Here is a 26,167-nt window from a genome sequence, read left to right as displayed (position 1 = left end):
CAAAGTGGAGAAACGTTCGGATAAAAACTGGACAGCTTCTGTTTAGAAATGTAAGCTCTATGAACCACTTTATATTGTAGAAGGGAATGATGAGCACAGGAAGATGATTTATTAACCCGTTTAAGAATTTTATTCCATCTTTCATCAGAAATCTGACAATTTAGGTCATCCTCCCAAGCTTTTTTTATTTTATCTAAAAAGTCTTGTCTAGAATCAATCAACAAGTTATAGATACCGGTAATAGAGCCATTAACAAAAGGTTTTAAATTTAAAAGATTGTCCAGTAAATTTTTATCAGGACCTATAGGAAAAGTAGTTAATTGGGAACGTAAGAAATCTCTAATTTGAAGGTATCTGTAAAAATGTGTTTTTGGCAGTGCAAATTTAGTTGACAATTGGTCAAATGAAGCAAAAAAACCCTGAGATAAACAGGTCCCAAAAACACAATACCTAATTCATCCCAATCCTTAAAGACTTTGTCAGTCATGGAAGGGATAAAAAAAAATTAAGGAGAATGGGAGATGATAATGAAAAATTCGCTAAACCAAAAAATTTTCTAAATTGAGACCAGATCCTTAAACTTTGCTTAACAATTATATTATCTGTTGTTTTATTTGCTGAAAAAGAAGAGTATGGTCCAAGAAGAGAAACAATAGAGGAATTTTTTACAGAATTAACTTCTAAGGAGGCCCATGATAGGCAATCTTTATGATAAATACAATAAGACCAAAAAGTGATATTCCTTATATTGGCAGCCCAATAGTAAAACCTAAAATTGGGTAGGGCTAATCCACCCATCTCTTTATTTCTTTGTAGTTAAAGTTTACTTAAACGAGCTTGTTTATTATTCCAAATATAAGATGTTAAAATTGAATCTAAAGAATCAAAGTAGGTCCTAGGAATAAAAATAGGTAATACCTGAAAAAGATATAAAAATAGGAAGAATCTTCATTTTAATTGAATTAATTCAGCCAATTAGGAATAAAGGAAGAGGCGAATAAATAAAACAGTAGAAACATCCAGTCAGCTTTCTGGAAGAACCCATTTCCCTCCTCCCTCCCCCCAAAGAGAGAAATCAGCCAAGGGAGGCTGAGGACTAAATCTAGAATTCCCAACCCAAAACTCCGGTGGCTCCAGAAAATATATATGTATAGCTGTGCTGAATAAACAATTGTAAATATATATATACAAAAATAAAATATCAAAGTAAATAACTTTGCTATTTACGAAAAAAAAACCATGGGAAAATATAAGTATTAGTCTCGGTAAAAAGGAAAGACAATAAAGTGAAATATTAGTTGAAGCCAATAAGGAAAACAACATATACTCGCGGGTGCAAAAAAAAGGAGTAAAGAAACAAATAGAAAATAATTAGAAAGGGAAGCGGTTTAGATAGCTTCATACGTGACTAATTTAAGGCATTCAAGGGAGAAAAAAAAACAAGAAGACAAAATGGTAAAATAATGAAAAATCCAAAAACCAGCAATAAGAAATATAGAATATTGTATACTATTGAAAAACAGTACAAGACCGAAAGGTATATAAATAATCAAAAGATAGGAAAAATCAGAATGAATTTGAAGTAAAGCAAAACACCCTATAGTTTCATTCCTCAGTAATTACTACATGTACACCCTACATAATTACTTTCAGTCAAATTACTAAAAAGCAGGTAAAAATCAACATAACATTGAAAGAATATAATGTATTGTTTAAAAAGAGTTGTGAAAAAGTAACATTAGAGAACCCGTGTCATGGCGGAAAACAACAAAAGAGAAAATGGATGCAGTCTGCCTGCATATTTTGCATAGTTTGAAAGATAACAAGGCACCAATTACTTAATCAAACAAATGATTGGCTTCGTAAACCAAGAAACCTTGTTATCAACAAAGTGCCAATTACTTGATTGAACACCTGAAATTAAAACATTTAACATAAAACAACTCATATTTGAATTTAAGCATGGAGACTTTGTAAAAATTTCTTAGCTTCTTCAGGCTTCGTAAACCAAGAAACCTTATGATCAGAAGTAGTAATCTTGAGTTTACACGGATCTCTGAGAGAAAGGCAACAGCCAAGCTTAAAAAGATCAGACATAACTTCTTTAAAAGCCTGTCTAGCTCTTAGAACTTCCAGTGGATAATCTTGAATGATCCAAAACTATTGATCATGAAATTGTAATATGTGTTTCTTCCTTGATTCACAGAGGATCCGTTCTTTAATCTGATAGTCATAAAAGCAAATGATAATAGAGCGAGGTTTGGCAGGATTCCAATTAGGCGGGGTAACTCGGTGAACATGCTCAAATTTTGGTAGTTCTGATAATATATCAGGGAATAAATCTTTCAGCATTTGAGCACAAAAATCAATAGGTTGATTACCCTCCAGTTTTTCAGGAAGCTCAAGAATTCTGATATTGCACCTTCGGTTCCTGGTCTCCAAATCTGTAAGTTTCTTCAGTAACGCGTCGTATTTTTTAAGTTGTTCCTTAGTAGTTTTCTTGTAACCTTCGATATCCTTCTGCAACACTGGCAGAGATTCTTCGTGTATCTTAATACGAATTTCGTGGTCATTCACAGTCTGCTGCATACTTCCAAGTTTCCGATTAAGCGTTTTCAGTTCAGATTTAACCAGGTCGAAGGAATTCTGTAACGTCAAACTTGGATTCTAAGTCATCCAGTTTATCCAATTTTTCAAGTCTCTCTGACATTTGTTGATACATTTCAGCCAAAGTCTCTAAAGTAGCCTCTTTTTTTGAGTGTTTTCTACTCATGGTGCTCTCACCGAGATAGGTTTAAACAGAAAAGTAAGTGAATAATTTCGGAGCCCGTAGCTACTCCATTACAGCCACCGGAAGTCCCCAACCCTTGCCTAATCATGGGACAATTTACAACGACCATTTCACCTGCCATCCACTAGGTCTTTGGACTGTGGGAGGAAACTGAAGCACCAAGAGAAAACCCTTGCATTACACGGGATGTATGGACTCCTAACAGATGACGTCAGAATCGAACCCCCACTTCCCAAGCTGTAAGACGTCATGTGAATTTCTACGCCACCGTGGCGCCATATCTTATTGAAAGCCTGAGCCATGACAAACACCTGCTCCAATTTCTGACGTCCTTGTAGAAGAACAAATCTAGAGAAGCACTTGTTATTTCTTCCATTTGTTTGTGGTACAATGTCTGCGTGATAGAAACTCGAAAATGTTTCATGGTGAAAGATGTTCCTTTGAGTGCACGAACTAGTTGAACAAAAAAGAGAAGTGTGATTTTGATGCAATGCAGATGAATGAGATGAAAGGATAAGGAAATTGATTTTGAAGTTGGAATGTTTGTCAAATGTATTTAAGCTTCCAACACCACAACTAGTCCTCAGTTTGATCTCACTATTGTGATGTATCCCACCAAGAATTCTGTAACATCACCATCTGCACAGCCAGACAGACTGAGTCGAGCTTCAGACTTTATCTTTAGAGTGAGCTTGGCTCAGGAAATACTTGCATCCTCTGAGTTGTAAAGGATTTGATTCTCATCCCTTTGCAGAGACTTGATCATGTAATCTCGGTGGATTTCCCAGCACTATTGTAGAGAAAATACTGGTGTGGAAATATCCTAAATCATCTACTGGAACATCATCTACTGCTGTCTGGCCTGCTGCGTTCCACCAGCATTTTGTGTGTGTTACTGGAACAAAATCAGGGACATCTTCACCCATGCTCTAGACAATAGTTATCCTAAACCAAAATCATTTTTGTTCTGACTGAAGCTTTACAGTATTGACACTGGCTACTGTGTTCATCCAATAGTAACAATGATGTTCATTCAGAAGTAGGTTCAAGTGCTTTGGGTCATCCTGGCAGATGAAAGTTACACAATTATGCAAATTCTTCCCTACCCATCCAGGGTTGGCACACAATTCATGACATAGAACATAGAATAGTACAGCACATTACAGGCCCTTTGGCCCACAATGTTTTGAGGTTGACAATGTTGTGAGGTTGGCCCACAATGTTGAGGGTTTGACCCTCAAACCCTACCTCCCATATAACACCCCACCTTAAATTTCTCCATATACCTGTCTAGTAGTCTCTTAAATTTCACTAGTGTATCTGCCTCCACCACTGACTCAGGCAGTGCATTCCACGCACCAACCACTCTCTGAGTGAAAAACCTTCCTCTAATATCCCCCTTGAACTTCCCTCCTCTTACCTTAAAGCCATGTCCTCTTGTACTGAGCAGTGGTGCCCTGGAGAAGAGGCGCTGGCTGACCACTGTCTATTCCTCTTAATACCTTGTACACCTCTATCATGTCTCCTCTCATCCTCCTTCTCTCCAAACAGTAAAGCCCTAGCTCCCTTAATCTCTGATCATAATCCATACTGTCTAAACCAGGCAGCAGCCTGGTAAATCTCCTCTGTACCCTTTCCAATGCTTCCACATCCTTCCTATACTGAGGCGACCAGAACTGGACACAGTGTGGCCTAACTAGAGTTTTATAGAGCTGCATCATTACATCACATCTCTTAAACTCTATCCCTCAACTTATGAAATCTAACGCCCCATAAGCTTTCTTGACTACCCTATCTACCTGTGAGGCAACTTTCAGGGATCTGTGGAGATGTACCCCCAGATCCCTCTGCTCCTCCACACTACCAAGTATCCTGCCATTTACTTTGTACTCTGCCTTGGAGTTTGTCCTTCCAAAGTGTACCACCTCACACTTCTCCGGGTTGAACTCCATCTGCCACTTCTCAGCCCACTTCTGCATCCTATCAATGTCTCTCTGCAATCTTTGACAATCCTCTACACTATCTACAACACCACCAACCTTTGTGTCATCTGCAAACTTGCCAACCTACCCTTCTACCCCCACATCCAGGTCGTTAATAAAAATGACGAAAGAATGTTCTGAAGCAGCCAGCTGATTACAGCGTGACCTAATATTTTGTAATTATTTTTGACATCCATACTTTGCTGAAATGGCCAGTATTTATTGCCCACCCCCAATTTCCATGAGGATGCTGTTGCAGTCCCTCTGCTGATGGTACTTCCTCAGTATTTTCAGAGAGTAAGTTCCAGGATTTACATCCAGCTTCAATGAAGGACTGACAATATATTTCCAAGTCAGAAGGGTGTGCAATTTGAAGGAGAACCTGCAAATAATGGTGTTTCTCTGTAACCGCTGCCCTTGAGCTTTGGCAGGTGCTATCAGAGTAGATGGGGCAGCAGACAGAGAAACAATAATATCACCAAAATTAAAGTTAACTAGTTAAGTTTCCTCATTTTCATCACTTTTGACACACTTCCCACTTCTGAGGGATGGGTGGCTTCATTTGCTGAAGGTCTGTGGATGGAATTGAACATTGTGGAATCTGTGAACATCTCCACCTGTGGCTATTGATGGAGGTGGTTGATCCTAGGACATTGCCCTGAGGATCTCCTGCAGTGATGTCCTGTGGTTACGATAAATTACTTCAAATAACCATAACCACCTCCGTTTGTATCAGTTATGATTTCAGAAACAGGAATGATTTCCTTTTAATGCCCACTGACTAAGTTTCCAGAACATGTCGATGCCACACTCGGTCAAGGCCGTCACTATAGCCACAGCTCTGGACTTCATCTCTCTGGCCCAGATTTGGAACAAGGTTGGAATGAAGTCTGAAGCAGTGTGATCCCGGCAAAGCATGAATCAGTGAGCAGGGTATTGCTGAGATTACCTAATCTTTATAATCTTCACGCCTTTGTATCCTTCAACCGTACTATAAATGATGTCCATCTGAAAAGAAACAAGGAATGTATTGTCAATATTCCTGAATTTGACTGTAAATAGCATTTTCTTATAGAACTGATGGTAAGAAAGAAAGCTGAGATATTGTTAGGCATAAGAACATAAGAAATAGGAGCAGGAGTCGGCCATCTGGCCCGTCGAGCCTGCTCCGCCATTCAATAAGATCGTGGCTGATCTGATCATGGACTCATCTCCAGCAACCTTGCTTTTCCCCAGAACCCTTAATTCCCCTACTATACAAAAATCTGTCTAACCTTGTCTTAAATATATTTACTGAGTTAGCCTCCACTGCTTCACCGGGCTGAGAATTTCACAGATTCAGCACTCTTTGGGAAAAGCAGATCCTCCATCATCATCCTAAATTTACTCCCCAAAATCTTGCTCTTATATTCAATCCCTCTAGTAATGAAGGCCAACATTTCATTCGCCAGGATATTGTTAGGCATGTAATGCCTTGCTTCAGACAGTCTAAGTGATCTGCTATTGTGTGTCAGATTAGTGAGCTGAATCGATGCTCACCGTCCTCTCTTCAATAATACACAACGTGTATGACAGATTCAAAACCTTCATCAATGATGAGTGTGACTAGGTTTTATATGTGATGTATTTGTTGTTTGTTTAGGTCCTGAAAGTGTGAGATTGTTCGCTGGTAAAAAATGATTTTCAAATGAAGGGTTTTTAAAAATATGATGCCAAGAGTTCAGTGGCAGCACGATCCTGCTCTGATGATGGACAAGGCTGGCAAGCCGAGAATCCTGGTTAATAAGAGTTATTGTGGTCTGAGGTCAGGAGAGTTTCAGCAATCCCTCAATGACGACAAGTGTAGGACACACAAGAGAGAAATCGGGAGGGGGGGAATAAAGGGTATGAGATGGATCTGGCAGGTAGGATTAAGGAGATTTCCATTGGTATATGAAGAGTAAATGTGTGGCCAGGGGCAGAATGGGTCCCTTTAAAGATCATCCATCTATTTGAAGTGGCACAGGGGTGGATTAGATTTTTACTGTAGAAAAAATAATGGATGCAAAAGAAATGTGTGATCTTTTAGAAAGATGTAAGGAAAGATGCATTGGCAGCCTTGAAGCACATAAAGGTGTATAAGTCCCCAGAGACTGACTGAGTGTGTTCGTGGACCTTGTGAGTAAATAAGGAAATCACTTGTAGAGACCTTTGCAAAGATACTTGCTTCATCTTGAGCCCCAGGCTCAGAAGGCTGGAGGGTGGGGAATGCTGTACCTTTATTTCAGAAGGACAGCAAAGACAAGCCAGGGGACTACAGTCCATTAACACAGATGCTGGAAATCCAAAGCAACACACATAATTCTGGAGGAACTTAATAGGCCAGGGAGTATCTATGGAAATTAATAAAGAGTCGATGTTTCCAGCCAAGGCCCTTATCAAGATCCCACATGGCAGGCTAGTCTGGATGGTTAGATTGTGAGGGATTCAGGGAGAGACAGCTATCAGGACTCATTATTGGCTCGATGGTAGGAAGCAGAGTGATGGTCAAAGACTGGCGACATGTGGAGTTGCACAGGGGTCAGTGCAGGGTTACTTGTTATTTGTTTATACGAACAATTTGGATGCACAAGGCTTGGTTAGTAAGTGTGTCGATGATAGTAAAATAGGTGGTGCCTCAGGCAGTGAAGGAGGTGATGAAAAATTAAAGGTGGTTCCTGAATCAGTTTGGGAAGTGGGCTGAGGATTGGCAAATGGCATTCAGTTCAGATGTGCAAAGTGTTGCATTTTGGGAAGTTAAACCCGGATGAGACTTGTACAGTGAATGGTAGCATCATGGGCAGTGTTGTGGAACAGAGGGTCCAACAGTGGACGTACATAACAGTGACATAGGCAGAGACTGGTGAAGGAGGACTTTGGCACATTGGCCTTCGTCAGTCAGGACACTCATATGGGAGCTGAGACAAAATATTGCAATTGTACAAGATAATGGCGAGTCTGCACTTGAAGCATTTTGAGCTTTGGCACCCGGTTGTAGGAAATCCATCACGGAAGTGGAAAGCGTTCAGAGAAGATTTACAAGAATGCTACCAAGCACCAAAGGCCTAAGTCAGAGGGAGAAGTTGTGTGAGCTGGAAATATTTTCAAGGTTCAGGGCTGACTTTATAGAGGTGTGTAACATCCTGATGTTTCTGGATAGGATGAACAGTCTTTTTCTTACGGAAGGAGAAATAAAAACTAGAGAGGAAAGGTTTAATGTGAGAGTTGAAAGATTTAAATAAGACTTGAGGAGCAACTTCACACAAGTGATAGTGCATTTATGGAATAAGTTGCCAGAGAAGGTGGTTCAGATAGGCGCAAGAACAGGTGGTAGGTAACATATGCCCCAACAATGCCAGCCAATGACAATACCCAAGAAGAGAAAATCCAGCGATCAGCCCATGACTTTCATTACCATCATTGAATGCCCCACTGTCAGCATTCTGGGAGATAACATTGACCAGAAACCAAACTCTAGAAGCCAGTTTAGGTTCAAAGTTTAAAGTAAATTATAATCAAAGTACATATATGTCACTTTATACCATGCTGAGATTCATTTTCTTCCAGGCACACTCAATAAATCCTAATAGAATAACAGCTATAATAGAATCAATGAAAGACCACACCAAAATAGGCATTCAACCTGTGTGCAAAGACAACAGTGGTGAAAATGCAAAAAGAAATAAATAATAATTTAAAATTTTGCATTATGATCAGAGATTAAGGGAGCTAGGGCTTTACTCTCTGGAGAGAAGGAGGATGAGAGGAGACATGATAGAGGTGTACAAGATATTAAGAGGAATAGTTAGAGTGGACAGCCAGCACCTCTTCCCCAGGGCACCACAGCTCAATACAAGAGGAAATGGCTTTAAGGTAAGGGGAGGAAAGTTCAAGGGGGATTTTAGAGGAAGGTTTTTTACTCAGGGAGTGGTTGATGCGTGGAATGCACTGCCTGAGTCAGTGGTGGAGGTAGATACACGAGTGAAATTTAAGAGACTACTAGACAGTTATATGGAGGAATTTAAGGTGGAGGCTTAATTGGGAGGCAGGGTTTAAGGGTCGGCACAACATTGTGGGCTGAATGGCCTATACTGTGCTGTGTTGTTCTATGTTCTATAAATTAGTTAATATACAATAAATATTAAGATCATGAGAAGAAGAGTCATTGAATGTGAGTCCACAGGTTCTGGGAAATTTTCAGTGATGGAGAAAGTGAAGCTATCCCCTCTGGTTAAAGATCCTGATGGTTGAGGGGTCATAACTGTTCCTGAAACCTGGTGGTGTGAGTCCTGAGGCTTCTGTACCTTCTTCCTGTTGTTGGCAGCCACCAGAGAGCATGACCTGGGTGGAGATGGACCTGGGTGAAGACCATGAACTGGGTGGAGATCATGGAAGAGATGTTGCCAATCCAAATTGACTGGGGTCTGCAAGTGAGAAATTCAAGGATCCAGTTGCACAAGGTATTGAGACAAAGGATCTGGAGCTTATTGATTTGTTTTGAAGGGATGACGCCATTGAATGTTGAGCTGTAGTCAATAAGGAGCATCCTGATGTATGCACCTTTGTTGTCCAGATGTTTCAGGGTTGTTTGAAGAGCCTATGAGATGTATCTGCTGTGGACAATTGCACCGGTAGGCAAATTAGAGCAAATCCATAATTCCATGAATGTGGTATCACAGCTGGGTAGGATAGTAAGGAGAGCTTTTGGCTCATTGGCCTTCATAAATCAGGGCATTGTGAACAGGAGTTAGGATATTATGCTGATGTTGTATAAGATGTTGGCGAGTTCAAATGTGGAGTATTGTGTGCCGTTCTGGTCGCCTACCTACAGAAAAGATATCAAAAGTGCAGAAAAAATTTACTCGGATATTGCTGGGACTTGGGGCCCTGAGTTACAGGATAGGTTGAATAGGAGTGGACTTCTATTCCCTGGAGCGTAGGAGAATGAGCGGGCATCTTTTAGCGGTGTACAAAATAATGAGGGGTAAAGATAGGATGGATGCAAGCAGGCATTTTCCCCCCAGATTGGGTGAGACTAGAACTAGAGATTAGGATAAAAGGTGATATATTTAAAGGGAACCAGAAGGGGAATTTCTGTGAGGATGGTGTGAGTGTGCAACTAGCTATCAGTAGAAGTGTCTGGAAGTTCAATTGTGAGATGTAAGAAATGTTCGGATAGGTATATGGATGAAAATGGTCTGGAGGGTTATTGTCCAGGACAGGGACTAGCAGACCAGTTCAGTGTTGATTAGGTGGATTGAAGAGCACGCCTCTATGTCATCGTCACCAATGACTTTTATTAAATGCTTGTTCAAGCAGTGAACCCTACATCACTTGAATGAATGAAAGCAGCGTGTAAATACTAGAAACACACACAAAATGCTGGAGGGACTCAGCCGGTCAGGCAGCATCTATGGAAAAGGGTACATTTGATGTTTTGGTCCAATACCCTCCGTCTGTACTTATTTCCATAGATGCTGCCTGACCTGCTGAGTTCTTCCAGCATTTTGTGTGTGTTGCTTGGATTTCCAGCATCTGCAGATTTTCTCTTGTTTGCGTAAATATGAATTGACTTTCACATCACACAACATAGAGCATTGCTTCTTTTGGGAGCTGAATCTACAGAAATTAACTGTCACCTTTTTCAAATTTTTAGCGGGTTTGCTCAGAAAGAGTAAAAAGGTGATTGGGAGAGAGAAATAATACCAGAACTAAACTGGTTTAAGATGAAAGTCAGAGCACAGTAGGGCAGTTGTTAGCACAATGTTTTACAGTACCGGTGAATTGGGTTCAATTCCCACTGCTGCCTGTAAGGAGTTTGTATTTTCTCCCTGTGACCATGTGGGTTTCCTCCAGACGCTGGGTTTCCTCCCACAGTCCAAAGACGTAGCAGTTGATGGGTTAATTGTTCCATGATTAGGCTGGGGCTAAACCAGGTGCTGCTGTGTGGAGCAGCTCGAAGGACCAGAAGGGCCTATTCCGGACTGTATCTCAATAAATAAATAAACAGACAAACAAAACAAGACTGAGAGAGTACCGGGTGGTCTAAGATCGAATTGGAGTAGGCATAATGAAAATGTAAGAAGCTTATTTTAAATAAAGTTCTCCAGTTACAGGTGCAGCTACTTATGTAATATTACAATGTCATGGTAACAACATACACCTAGCTAAAATATTTCTGAATATTAGATGTCAAGGAAGGGGAGGGAATTGACAGGATGGATGAAGGATAATATTGCAGAGCTGGGCACCAAGATTATCCTGGAATGATAAAGGACAATGTATCCTTTATCTTAGGAAGGATCTCATTGAAACCTATCAAACGTTGAAAGGACTAGACAAGGTGGATGCGAAGAGGATTTTTCCAGTGGTGCACGTATCCAGAACTAGAGGGCACAGCCTCAAAATTGAGGGGCAATTCTTTAGAACAGAGGTAACGAGGAATTTTTTTAGCCAGAGGGTAGTGAATCTGTGGAATGCTCTGCCACAGACTCTGGTGGAGGCCAAATCCGTGAGTATTTTTAAGGTAGAGGTTGATCGTTTCCTGATCGGTCAGGGGATCAAAGGATATGGTGAGAAGGCAGGTGTATGGGGTTGAGTGAGATCCAGGGTCAGTTATGATGGATTGATGGAGCAGCCTCGATGGGCTGAATGGCCTAATTCTACTCCTATGTCTTATGGTCTCTTGGTCTTATCTGTTTAGAATTGAGGAAAGATAGAGGTACAGTTACATCACCCAGACTGTTCGATGTCTGACAGTTAGGGAAAGGCATTGAGCAAATTTGCAGGGAGATAAACCTGTAAAGAGCATAGTGTAATAATAGTTCAGATCGTCAATTAGTCAAGTCAAGTTACTTTTATTGTCATTTCGACCATAACTGCTGGTACAGTACACAGGAAAAATGAGACAACGTTTTTTCGGGTCCATGGTGTTACAGGAGACAGTACAAAACTAGACTGAACTACGTAAAAAACAACACAGAAAAAAACATACGAGACTACAGACTTACCCAGGACTGCATAAAGTGCACAAAACAATGCAGACATTACAATAAATAATAAACAAGACAATAGGGTAGTAAGGTGCCAGTCCAGGCTCTGGGTATTGAGGAGTCTGATAGCTTGGGGGAAGAAACTGTTACATAGTCTGGTCGTGAGAGCCCAAATGCTTTGGTGCCTTTTGCCAGACAACAGAAGGGAGAAGAGTTTGTATGAGGGGTACGTGGGGTCCTTCATGATGCTGTTTGCTTTGTGGATGCAGTGTGTAGTGTAAGTGTCCATAATGGTGGGAAGAGAGACCCCCCCGATTACTATCCGCTGCAGGGTCTTGCAATCTGAGATGGTGCAATTTCCAAACCAGGCAGTGATGCAGCTGCTCAGGATACTCTCAATACAACCCCTGTAGAATGTGATGAGGATGGGGGTGGTGCGAGATGGACTTTCCTCAGCCTTCACAGAAAGTAGAGATGCTGCTGGGCTTTCTTTGCTATGGAGCTGGTGTTGAGGGACCAGGTGAGATTCTCTGCCAGGTGAACACCAAGAAATTTGGTGCTCTTAACAATCTCTACCGAGGAGCCATCGATGTTCAGCGGGGAGTGGTCGCTCTGTGCCCTCCTGAAGTCAACAACCATCTCTTTTGTTCACATTCAGAGACAGGTTGTTGGCTCCGCACCAGTCCATTAGCCACTGCACCTCCTCTCTGTAAGCTGACTCGTCGTTCTTACTGATGAGACCCACCACGGTTGTGTCATCGGCAAACTTGATGATGTAGTTCAAGCTGTGTGTTGCAGCACAGTCGTGGGTCAGCAGAGTGAACAGCAGTGCACTGAGCACACAGCCCTGGGGGGCCCCCGTGCTCAGTGCGATGATGTTGGAGATACTGCTCCCAATCCTGACTGACTGAGGTCTCCCAGTCAGGAAGTCTAGGATCCAGTTGCAGAAGGAGGTGTTCAGGCCCAGTAGACTCAGCTTTCCAATCAGTTTCTGAGGGATGATTGTGTTGAATGCTGAACTGAAGTCTATGAACAGCATTCGAACGTACGTGACTATCCGTAAAACTAACCGGGAATGCAGTAGCACAAGGAGTGAAGAGGACGATGAGTTTATAAAGGGTTTTCAACAGCAGTTTCTCCCCCAGTAGGCAAGACAACATTGCTAGATTCATTCTGGGAAATTAGTCAGGTGAAGTAACCTCAGGAAAACATTTAATCTGATGTTTTTATCCCAGGACCTTAGGACGATAAGAAGTGAACTTCTAGAGATAGAGGGTGGCCAGGTGAAGATACACTGTATCTCTACCAAAGGGGTGTAAGATGCTCCTTCCCTCTGATAGCCTGTAGGTCACCCTTGGGCTTAACCCCCACGATCAGGGTCACGTGAAGCCAAGGGAGCAGCTGGTGCATATCACAAGTCCTGGTCATGTGATCGCCGATGCCAGGCAGACAATCTCTGAAGAGTATTGATAATGGCTGGGGTCTTGTAAAGACACTGCCCAGAAGAAGGCAATGGCAAACTACTTCTGTAGAAAAATTTCCCAAGAACAATCATGGTCATGAGACCATGATCACCTATGTCATACAACATGACACATGATGATGATATAAAATTAGGAGGGGCATAGGTAATGTGCATGGGCATTGCCTTTTCTTGAGGGTGGAGAACCAGAGGACATAGATTTAAGCTGAGAGGGAAAATATTTAAAGGGGACCTGGGGAAAACATCTGTTTATTCCTGAATCCGAAGCTATGAACTTGCTCTGAGCTCGGAATGCTGCTCACAGATCCAGTGACAGCGCAACATGCAGCGAAGCCAAGTCAAACCATTAAAGAGGCATTAGAACCACCAAGTTACAAACAACACACTTCAATAACGCCACCTACCCCTGATGCATGTGGGAAGGCAACAGGTCCATCACTGACAATAAAGGAAAGATCTCCTGCCCTGCAAACAGTGATGCCACACGAGCAGAGGAGCTAAGCAATTTCTTTACTCAGTTCAACAGGGACAATAACGAACCAGTGATGAAGGCCTTGACACCCGAGGAGGATACAGTGCTGACAATGAGCACACGAGGTGAGATGTAATCTCTGCAGTATCAACACACAAAGAGCAGCTGAGCTGACCAGCTAGAGGTTTTTACTGAAATCAATAACCTCTCTTTCCCTAACTGTTTCCTAACAGGAACCATACTAATCCCGAAGCAGTCAGCAGTAACATGCCCCAACAAGTACAGACCGGTGGCACTCACCCCCATAGCAGCCAAATGCCTGGAGAGACTGGTTATGTCTCACATTAAGAATGCCACCCCACTACCCTAGACCAGCACCAGTTTCCCTATAGACAATAGGTGCAGAAGTAGACCATTCGACCCTTCGAGCCAGCACCGCCATTCTGAGATCATGGCTGATCATCTACTATCAATACCCGGTTCCTGCCTTGTCCCCATATCCCTTGATTCCCCGATCCATAAGATACCTATCTAGCTCCTTCTTGAAAGCATCCAGAGAATTGGCCTCCACTGCCTTCTGAGGCAGTGCATTCCAGACCCCCACAACTCTCTGGGAGAAGAAGTTTTTCCTTAACTCTGTCCTAAATGACCTACCCCTTATTCTCAAACCATGCCCTCTGGTACTGGACTCTCCCAGCATCTGGAACATATTTCCTGCCTCTACCTTGTCCAATCCCTTAATAATCTTATATGTTTCAATCAGATCCCCTCTCAATCTCCTTAATTCCAGCGTGTACAAGCCCAGTCTCTCTAACCTCTCTGCGTAAGACAGTTCGGACATCCCAGGAATTAACCTTGTGAATCTACGCTGCACTTCCTCTATAGCCAGGATGTCCTTCCTTAACCCTGGAGACCAAAACTGTACACAATACTCCAGGTGTGGTCTCACCAGGGCCATTTACAAATGCAAAAGGATTTCTTTGCTCTTGTACTCAATTCCCTTTGCAATAAAGGCCAACATTCCATTAGCCTTCTTCACTGCCTGCTGCACTTGCTCATTCACCTTCAGTGACTGATGAACAAGGACTCCTAGATCTCTTTGTATTTCTCCCTTACCTAACTCTACACCATTCAGATAATAATCTGCCTTCCTGTTCTTACTCAAGTGGATAACCTCACACTTATTCACATTAAACGTCATCTGCCAAGTATCTGCCCACTCACTCAGCCTATCCAAGTCACCCTGAATTCTCCTAACATCCTCATCACATGTCACACTGCCACCCAGCTTAGTATCATCAGCAAACTTGCTGATGTTATTCTCAATGCCCTCATCTAAATCGTTGATGTAAATCATAAACAGCTGAGGTCCCAATACCGAGCCCTGTGGCATCCCACTAGTCACCACCTGCCATTCCGAGAAGCACCCATTCACCGTTACCCTTTGCTTTCTATCTGCCAACCAGTTTTCTATCCATGTCAATATCTTCCCCCCAATGCCATGAGCTCTGATTTTACCCACCAATCTCCTATGTGGGACCTTATCAAATGCCTTCTGAAAATCGAGGTACACTACATCCACTGGATCTCCCTTGTCTAACTTCCTGGTTACGTCCTCGAAAAACTCCAATAGATTAGTCAAGCATGATTTGCCCTTGGTAAATCCATGCTGGCTTGGCCCAATCCTATCACTGCTATCTAGATATGCCACTATTTCATCTTTAATAATGGACTCTAGCATCTTCCCCACTACTGATGTTAGGCTGACAGGACGATAGTTCTCTGTTTTCTCCCTCCCTCCTTTCTTAAAAAGTGGGATAACATTAGCCATTCTCCAATCCTCAGGAAGTGATCCTGAATCTAAGGAACATTGCCTATATGGCAAACAGATCAACTGAGGACACCATCTCCGTCCACATCATTCTGGAACACCAGGAGCATTAGGACACCTGTGCAGAATGCTTTTTATTGACTACGTTTCTGCCTTCAACACTGTACTCTCCAGACTAAGTGTCATTGATAGGAAAGGACGTTCCCAGGTTAAATTGGAATCGGAGTTTGGCAGATAAAAGTGCTGTTGAACAGTAGTGGGGGTGGGGTATGTGCTCCAGGTGAATATGATGTGAAGGGTCATTGAAAGTGAGTCCATAGTTTGTGGCAACATTTCAATGATGGGGCAAGTGAAGTTGAGTGACATTTTCCCCTTTGTTCAAGAGGCTGATGGTTGTGGGGTAGTGTCTGTTCCTGAACCTGGTTGTGTGAGTCCTGAGGCTCCTGTACCTTCCTGATGGTAAGTGTTAGCTTAGTGTCTGTTTCCACAGATGCTGCCTGTTCAGTTGAGTGTTATCAGTATTTCTGTTTATTGGAACATAAGAAAGATCCCAGGTTGAATACACCAGTGGAAAAAAGACTGATTATAGAAAGCTCAGAGATGAAATAACTGAGACAATGAAAATAAGGATGGTGGAAATCATTAAATGGAATCCAAAATAGGTATGTAAATGGGAAAGTAAAAGTTACAAGAGAACAACTGGGCCAATTGAAGACCAAAAGGAAATTTGCTAATAGAGGCAAAGGGCATTGCCAAGATACTCAGTAAGTATGTTAGTAAGTATTACTTGCCACCAAGAAAGATGATGGTGGCTGTAACTACAGCACCAAAAGTTTTTATCAGGATTCTGGATGGGTAAAAGGTTTTAAAATGGAGGTACTGGGAAGACCAGGTGCATTTGATGTAGATACGTTACATATTGCAGATAAGATGCATCTAAGGTTACTGATGGAAGCTGTAAGGACATGAGTCGTAATTTTCCAAGTCCCTATAGATTCCAACTGATGTCTTAATATCAGAAAATTGCATTGTTACATCCTTGTTCAACAAAAGAGGGTGGGGATCAACTCTGTATTACAGACCAGTTAATTTCAATTTGACAATTGGGAGGATTCTATTAGGAATGATTAGACTGAATCACTTCGACAATTGGCACTGATTAAAGAAAGTCAATGTGGATATGACAGGAAAAATATCAATAATCAAATAACTTTAATACATGGTGGGATTGATTGTGAAAGCAAGGAAGTAATGTTAAGCTGATACATGTTACCATTGGGAGCACAGTAATTACAGGAGGGATGGCACTTGACTAACCTGATCTGCAAAGTCTCTCGAGAAGTTTTTGTATTCTGGTGAGTTCTCATTCTCCAGCTCTGCTGAAAAATTCTGATTCGTTATCCTGAGATTGACATCAACACTGGCTTCAACTTCATCTGTAAATCATCAGTTACAATTTATTCAATCACACATCAGCCAAAATTAAATAGGGGATAAATTCTTTTGACACAGTAGCTTGCAATGAACTGGAAATTAAGGACCCCCATCACCCAGGACATGCCTTCTTCTCATTGCTGCCATGAGGAAGGAGATACAGGAGCTTGAAGGCACACAGCTTCTTCCCCTCAGCCTTCCGATTTCTGAATGACATTGATCCAGAACACTACTGTGGTGAACTATATATACCTGTCTGGACACGCCCCCCCCCCCCCCCCCCCACCGCTGACTGCTCCTGTGGCTCCTCCCACAGACCCCGGTATAAAGGTGATTGGGGCCTGAGATCTGCCCTCAGTCTCCAGGGTGTAGTATGGTGGTCAATTGCTGCTTGTTGCTTGTTCTTTCTTCCAGTCAATAAAAGCCTATATCTCGTCTCACGTCTCAGAGAGTTATTGATGGTGCATCAACTACCTCACTACTTTTTTGCACTAATTATTTAATTTAACTATTTTGTGTGTGTATATATATATTCACTGTAATTTAAAGTTTTTAATATTTTGTATTGCAATGTACTGCTGCTGTATAACGACACATTTCATGACATACCATTGATATTAAACCTGATTATGATTCTGAAATGACTGGCTGTAAGAGAGGTGCTGGCGGATCAATGATGTAACTAGACAGCACCTAAGACATCTCCTCTGGGCCTACGCTAACCTGTCAACCAGGTACTGCACACCCTGTCTATGGTGACGTGAATCCATCAAGCAGCAAATCGTGTACATTGGACCACATTCTGCCATCCTAGATTCTGGAGTGGGCTCCAGTGGGTTCAGTGGTTAATGGGTCTCAGTCAAGACATATGGAAGGTAGGTGAGATTTGGAGGGATGGCGACAGCTGGAGACAGTAAGTGACCTGATTGATGCGATGGGTGATCTTGAAGGGACCATTGAACTGAGGTGAGCTTGTGAAAGTCAGTGTGCAGGGCAGGGCAGTTCTTGGCCTGACAGCCAGACACAGTCCCCAAGCCAGAGCAGTCTGGCTGGGCACCGATCAGAGTTAGCTTGGTGGCAATAGGCATGGTTGGCAGCTAGGGCGGCTCTCATGTGTCCTCCTCCAGGTATTCACACACTGACAAACCAGTGCCCTGGTGGATGGGACCTCCACTGTCAGCACCTCCGTCAGGAACAACAGGGGCTGGTGGCCATGAAACTCTGCAGAGTGACATTCCGTGGCAGAATAAGAGTCTAAGTTGTGGGACAACTCAGCCTAGACCTAATGCTTCTTCCATGGGCAAAGTGTCACAGAAACCTCGCCACTTGCTGATTTGCTCTTTCTGACTGTCCGTTGGTCTGTGGATGATGGCCAGAGGACACACTCACTGAAATGTGGAGGATGAGCAGTGGCACGACAGAAGCAGGAGACGAATTACGTGCCCTGGTCTGATACAACGTCCTGAGGAAAGCCGTGGAGGTGAACAACATGTTGCAGAACCAAGTCCGTTCTCTCAGTGGTTGATTGAAGCTTGGGGAGAGCAATGAAGTGGGCCACCTTGGAAAACTGCTCCGCCACTCTTACAATCACCGTTACCCCATTGGGAAGTAGCAAACCCATGACGGTCCATGGCCATGGATGTCGAGTGCCCGGTAGGGACCGCAGGAGTCCAGAGAGCCGCTGGTTGGAGGAGTTGGACTGGTGCACTGAGGGCAGGCAGCAGCAAACTAATCATGATGGGCCACCAGAGCTGGCATTGCAGAAAATCTGGAGTCCATCATGTGTGTTGATGGCTGGAGAGGGCCAAGTAGTGGGCCCACTGGAGTGCACAGAGTACACAGCCACCAGCAGATACACTGTCAGGTGTGCTGGCTGGGTCAGGCTCATGCTGTAGGGACCGGCTCTCAAGATTCCAGATGATCAGTGTAAGGATCTGTAGGATGGGATGATGGGGTGAGAGGATCGGTCTCCATTTCAACTGGGAAATGGGTTGGGAGGAGGTGGTGAAGTTGAATTGTTTGAAGAAGAAGGTCCAGTTTGTGGATCTGCTGTATGGATATGAGGTTCTGGTGGTCAGTCCAGATCAGGAAGGGCTTGGTGAATAGCTGGCTGTCTCCTAGTTCATAGCAGTGTGGTGTAGTGTTGAACCTGCACAATGTTGTATCTTCCCATTCAGTCCTCACTGGGAAAGAACAGTGACCATGTCAAATGCATCTGCCTCTAACTTCCAGAGGGGTTTGTATGGCAGAGAATAGGAGTGATAATGAAGTGTCTCGAGCTCCTCGAAAACTCCCTGATGGCAGTAGCAGACCAGGTGATTCATGAGGTAGGTGACTTGGTGAATGAGGTGGAGAAGCATCGACTTGGCTGTAGTTCCTGATAAAACAATGGTAGATGTCAAAGAAGCCCAAGAAGGCTGTTTGAGGGAGCACGGTCGAGTCGGCACACTCCTTCTCTGGGTCCATGGTTATGCCTTGAGGGGAAAGGACATTAGCCAGGGAGGAAATAACTGGGGTTTGGAGCTGGCATTTTTCTGAGTTACAGTACAGTTGTTTTGAGGAGATGCTGAAGGGCTGAACAAATATGACAGTTGGAGTCCAGGGAAGTTCTTGGAGAAGATGAGGATGTCATCAAGGTAGATGAATGCATACCTGTGTAGCATTCTCAGAGAGTCTCATTAATGAGAGTTTGGACTGTTGAAAAGATCGAAAGGCATCTCCAAGTATTCAATGTGGCCAGTAGGTGTCATGTATGTGCCTTCCACTCTTCTCCCTGTCGGAGATGGATCAGGTTGTACGTGCTCTGTAGATCCAGTTTTTGAAGATCTTGGTCTCGTGGAGGGTTTCAAATGCACTACCATCAAGGGCAGAGGGTAGGAGTACTTCATGGTGACTTTGTGCAGTCCACAGTAGTCAATGCAGAGATGAAGACCCCTCCCCCATCTTTCATTTTGACATAGAATCCTGCACTGACTGGGGACAGGGATGGGTAAATAAAGTCACACTGTAGCCCTTCAGTGATGCAGTGATTCACGGCTTTGGCCTTAGGTGGAGAGTGAGAACTGATGGCCTCAGGAAGGGCTGGTATCCAGGAAGTGGTCAGTCATCTGATCTGTGAGGTGGCAGGGTGCTGGCTTTCTTTCTACTGAGGGCAATGCTAAGTTGTGATATTCCTGTGGGAGTTTGGTGAGGTAGAAGATTTCCTCCGTTTCCACAGATTTATGGGTTGAAGTCAACTGGGGTTGTAGGCAGGAAGTCTGACAAGTGGTTCGCCAACTCAGCAGTGCACCTGACAAACAGGTGAAGAGGGTTGTGACTGGTGAATCAGGAGTAACCAGGATGAGAGGAGTGTTGGGCGAGTTGATCAGGAGGAATTGATCACGGTGCTCTCCAACTCTGATGTGCACAGGCTCTGAATATCCAAGACCCAAGGGACATCAGTCAATGACCATGGTGTTGATGTGGAAGAAAACATAACTGAACCAAATAGAAAATACCAGCAGCACCGGCAGGGATAGACCTTCGATTTCTGTAAAAGCCTGCTCCTTTGGTCAAAGCCGTTATCATTTGGAAACTGTGTGTTTACAGTAGAACATTTGAAGAGTGATGGAAAGCAAGATGTTTTTTTTGTGGTTGTAAACTGAAACATGGTGGTGTTCTGAAGACCGGGGTGTCATCCGGTCTCTTACAGGTGCAGTACCTGCATTCCTGAGACTCAAGTCGCACATCACTGAAGCAAATACAGGTTAACGGTTTGTGGTCCAACATCTCCTGTCATCCAGCCTGTCTTTATCTCTCGTCGACCTGAACTACCTATTAATTCTAACTATTATGTAAGTTAACTAAGATCTGTACTACTCTCTAACCAATTACCCTACCATGGCAACTTTTGCAATCTCAGTTGACAGCAATCTTAGCTGCAGTCTTTCCAGTTTACAGAAACTCAAAGTTCAGAGTACATACAGTATACAGTATGTCAGCATATACAAGCCTGAGATTCATTTTCTTGTGGGTAAATCAGTAAATCTAATAACCTTAATAGAATCAATGAAATCATGCACCAACAGGGCGAACAAACAACCACTGTGCAAAAGGCAACAAACTGTGCAAAGACAAAAGTAAGAAAAATAAATAATAAATAAACTGTTCAGTGATGAGGAAAGTAAAGTTGAATGAAATTATCCTTACTGGTTCAAGAGTTTGATGATTTAGGGATAGTAACTGTTCTTGAACCTGGTGATTGAGTCCTGAAACTCCTACACCTTGATGGCAACAGCAGAAGACAACATGAACTGAGTGGTGGGGGTCTCTGATGATGGATGATGCTTTTCTGTGATGGTGGTCCACATAGATGCCCTCAGTGGTGGGGAGGGCTTTACCCCTGATGGACTGGGCCATATCCACTACTTTTCACAGGGCATTGGTGTTTCCATTTTCAGGCTGTGACACAGCCAGTCAATATACTCTCCAGTACACATCTATGGAAGTTGGTCAAAGTTTCAGATGTCATGCCAAATCTTTACAAACTTCAAAGGAGGTAGTGACGTGACACTGCCCTGCTCTCTTCTCAATTGCAAAGGAAATGATAACAGTGTGGAATTTAAAGTTGCTGACCCACTCCAACTCTGAACCCCCGATGACGACTGGATCATGGTCCTCTTGGTTCCTCCTCCTGAAGTCAATAATCAGCTCCTTGGTTTTGCTGACATTCTTAGACATTGTTGTTGTGGAACCACTTGGTCAGATTTTCAATCTCCCTCCTGAATGCTGATGCGTCACTGCCTTTGAGAAGCCATCAACAGTAGCTAATTTAAATATAGCATTGAGTCATAGTCCTATAAAAGTACAGCACAGAAACAGGCTCTTCAGCACATTTAGACCATGCCAAACCATTTGAACTGCCTACTCCCATCACTGTGCACTGAGACTAAAGCACCCTATCCCCCTACCATCCATGTAGCTATCCAAAACTTAAACATTGACATTGAGCTCACATGCACCACTTCTGCTGGCAGCTCATTCCACACTCTCACGACCCTCTGAGTGAAGAAGTTCCTCTCATGTTCCCTTAAGCATGTCACCTGTCACTTATCACATGACTTCTGGTTATAGTCCCACCCATCCTCAGTGAAAAAGCCTGCTTGCATTTATTCCATCTGAACTCCTCTTAATTTTATATATCTCTATCAAATCTCCCCTCAGTCTTCTGCATTCCAATGAATAAAGTACGAACCTATTCAATCATCCAATCCAGCAACATCCTTGTAAATTCTCTCTGTACTCTTTCAACCTTATTTACATCTTTCTTGTTGGGAGGTCACCAAAACTGCACACGATACTTTAAATTAGACCTCACCAATGTCTTATACAACTTCAACATAACATCCCAACTCCTGCACTCAATACATTGATTTATGAAGGACACTATTCCAAAAGCTTTCTTTATGACCTGATCTACCTATGACACCAAGTTTAATGGACCTGTATTCCCAGATCCCTTTGTTCTACCATACTCCTCAGTGCCTTACAGTTCATTGTTTAAGACCTACCCTGGTTATTCCTATCAATGAGCAACACCTCGCACTTGTCTGCATTAAATTCCATCTGCTATTTTCAGCCCATTTTCCTAGCTGATGCAGATCCCTCTGCAAGCCATGATAGCCGTGCTTGCTGCCCACTATGACCCCAGTCTTGGTGTCATCTGTAAATTTGCCGATCCAGTTAATCACATTATCAGCCTGATCACTGATATAGATGACAGACAACAACGGATCTCGGTGGCACTCCACTAGTCACAGGCCTCGGGTCAGAGGCAATCATCTACTACAACTCTGTCTTCTCCCACAAAGCCAACGTCTAATTCAATTTACTGCCTCATCTTGAATGCTGAGCAACTGAACCTTCTTAATCAACCTCCCATGCGGGACTTTGTCAAATGCCTTGCTAAAGTCCATGCAGACAACATCCATCGCCTTGACTTTATCCACTTTCCCTATAGCTTCCTGAAAAAACTCTGTATGATTGGTTAGAAATGACCTACGACACACAAAGCCATGCTGATTATCCATGTATTCGTATATCCGGTCACTTAGAATACCTTCCAATAACTTTCCCAGTACTGATGTCAGGCTCACCAGCCTTCAATTTCCTGGCTTATTCTTAGAGCCTTTTGTAAACAGTGGAAGAACATCGGCTATTCACCAATCCTCAATCTATCCACCAATCACCTGTCGCCAAGGATGATTTAAATATCTTTGCGAGGGCCCCGGTAATTTCTGCATTTGCATCTCCCAGGGTCCAAAGAGGCACCTTGTCAGGCCCTGGGGATTTATTTACCCTAATTTGCATCAGGACAGCAAACCCCTCCTCCTCTGCAATCTGCATGGGTTGCATTAAGTTAATGCCACTCTGCCTCCCTTCTATAGACTCTGTATCCATCTCCTGAGGAAATGGAGATGCAAAAACTTCCATGTAAGGTCCCCATCTCTTTTATCTCCACACATGGATTACCATTCTAATCTTCCAGAGGACAAATTTTGTCCCTTGCAGTCCATCTGCTCTTAACATATCTGTAGAATCCCTTAGAATTCTCCTTCAGCTTGTCTGCTAGAGCAACTTCATGCCTTGTTCTGACCCTCCTCATTTCTTTCTTAAGGGTTCTCTTGCATTTCTTATACTCCATAAGCATCTCATTTGTTCCTACCTGCTTATATCTGCATGCACCTCCTCTTTTTTTCAACCAAGACCTCAAAATCTCTTGAAAATCGAGGTTCCCTACACCTGTTATCTTTACTAATTATTCTGATGAACACATACAAGCTTTGTACTCTCAAAATGTTCACTTTTGAAGGAACCCCCCCCCCCACCTTTTTCAAACATATCTTTGCCAGAAAACAGCCTGCCACAATCCACACTTGCCAGATCACTTCTGAAACCATCAACATTGGGCTTTCTTCCATTTAGAACCTCTACCCACGTACCAACCTACCTTTTTGAATATTTACTTTGAAACAAATGGTATTGTGATCACCAGTGGCAAAGTGTTCACTGCACACCCTTAGCCACTAGGTAAACTGTATAATCTTCCTATTGCTGGCCTTACTAGCATGGGTAGCAATCTTGAGATCACAACTCTGGAGGTCCTGCCCTTTAATGTAGCACTTATCTCCCTGAACTCGCTTTGCAGAACCTCGACACACTCCCTGCCTATGTACCAACATGGACCATGACTTCTGGCAAATATACAAAAGGAAAAATAATAAACTGTGAGGGAGGGGAGAAAAAACTCTAACTGCAACTTTTTTGCCTTCTCTGACTGAAACCTCAAAGAGCAAAAGCCTCAAAATCTCCAATCTAACATGCCACTCCAACAATGGCCACTCCACTTGCCCTGACTTACTTTAATTTGTTCTTGCTAATCAATTCCAAATGCTCAAAGCTCCAAACTACCATGAGTCACTGCTTTTCTGCTCAGTTGGCGAACCTGAGTGAACTACATCTTCTCAGGCTTCTGATCTCCAATCTCCAACTGAGTGCTGCTCAAAGCTGGAGCAGTGCTTAGCCACACAGTCATAAGTGTAAAGTGAGTGGAGCAGGGGGCTAAGCACACAGCCTTGTGATACACCTGTGCTGATGGAGATCGTAGAGGAGATGTTGTTGCCAATCTGAACTCTCTGAGCTCTGCCAGTCAGGAAATCAAAGAGATATTACGGCCCAGGTCTTGAAGCTTATTGATTCATTTTGAGGGGATGATGGTATTGAATGTTGAGCTGTAGTTGTAAATAGCATCCTGATTCGTGCATCTTTGCAGTCCAGATGATCCGGGGTTGTGTGAAGAGCCAATGAGCTGGCATCTGCTGTGGACCTGTTGTGTCAGTAGGCAAACTGGAGTGGATCCCAGTCACTTCTCAGCAGAATTGATGTTTCATCACCAACCTCTCAAAACACTTCATCACTGTGGATGTAAGTGCTACTGGACGATAGTCATTGAGGCAGCTTACCACGCTCTTCTTAGGCACCGGTATAATTGAAGCAGGTGAGTACCTCTGACTGATGAAGCAAGAGGTTAAATATCTCAGTGAACACACCAGCCAGTTGATCAGCACAGATCTTTAATACTCGGCCAGGTGCCTCACCTGTGCTGGATGCTTTCGATGGGTTTACCCTCCTGAAGGATGGTCTCACGACAGCCTCAGACTCATTAGGGTAACCTGTAACTACAGGTTACAGGCAGTTCTTGGATCACTTTTAGAGCTGGGGGAGGGTCTGAAGGAACAGTGTTAAAAATAACAGTTCTGCTTGATGGAAGATCATCAGGCTGCATTTTCTGTGGTCTGGCATTATTTTGTGCTCTGACATTGGTTAGTTGAAACATTGGTTAGTTTTCAAGATGTAAATAGATAAAGCAAGCAGTCGGAAAGACAGATATTAAAATGGACTTCATTGCAAGAGGAATGAATAAATAAAGCAACACACACAAAATGCTGGTGGAATCCAGCAAGTCAAGCAGCATCTATAGGGAGAAGTGCTGTTGATGTTTCGGGCCAAAACATCGACGCTGCCTGACCTGCTGCGTTCCACCAGCATTTTGTGTGTGTTGCTTGAATTTCCAGCATCTGCAGATTTCCTCTTGTTTGAATAAATAAACCTTGCTCCAGTTGTATATTCCAGAAGAAATTGCATCTGGAATGTTGTCTTCCTCCGAAAGGAAGGGAGTACTTCTGCTCTTCCATCAAACAGAGTGTAGCAGAGGTTCACCCAATTGATTTCTGGATTGGCATATGACTTGGTTGAAGAGATGTCCACATCCCTCTCCTGTCAGATTCCTTCCTCTCCAGTCCTTGATCTTTTCTACCCATCTGGCTTCACCTGTCAACTTCTAGCTATCCCCATCCCCTCCCCACCCAGAGCTTTTTATTCTGGTGTCTTGCCTCTTCCTTTCCAGTGCTGAGGCAGAGTCTTGACCCATAGTTGTCCATCCATTTCCATAAATACTGCCTGACCGGCTGAGTTCCTCCAGTGTTTTGTGTGTGTTGCTTTGGACTTCCAGCACATACAGATTTCCCCATGCTTATGATTAGGCATATTAAGTAATTTCGGTCTGCAATTTAGATAAATTAGAGGTGACCTCACTGAAAAGTATAAAATTCTTAAGAAGGTTGGTC

General features: G+C 43.1%; 2 protein-coding genes across 2 annotated transcripts in view; one reads left to right on the top strand and one right to left on the bottom strand.

Annotated features, from left to right (window-relative positions):
* LOC140729819 (uncharacterized) overlaps positions 1-26,167 on the top strand; it is a 348,439-nt gene that overhangs the window by 103,605 nt on the left and 218,667 nt on the right. The window lies entirely within an intron of this gene.
* The window catches only part of LOC140728792 (uncharacterized), a gene marked incomplete at its 5' end in the record, with an annotated part of 62,132 nt that overhangs the window by 24,792 nt on the left and 11,173 nt on the right, over positions 1-26,167 (bottom strand). Inside the window, 2 exons of the mRNA XM_073047747.1 lie at positions 5,723-5,781; positions 16,887-17,005. Coding sequence (XP_072903848.1) covers positions 5,723-5,781; positions 16,887-17,005 — 178 coding nt within the window. The remainder of the gene's footprint in view (positions 1-5,722; positions 5,782-16,886; positions 17,006-26,167) is intronic.

The sequence above is a fragment of the Hemitrygon akajei genome, chromosome 6 (assembly GCF_048418815.1).
Source record: "Hemitrygon akajei chromosome 6, sHemAka1.3, whole genome shotgun sequence".
Classification (NCBI taxonomy): Eukaryota; Metazoa; Chordata; class Chondrichthyes; order Myliobatiformes; family Dasyatidae; genus Hemitrygon; species Hemitrygon akajei.
Note: the sequence above shows the minus strand (reverse complement) of the source record. Positions and strands in the feature narration are given on the sequence as shown.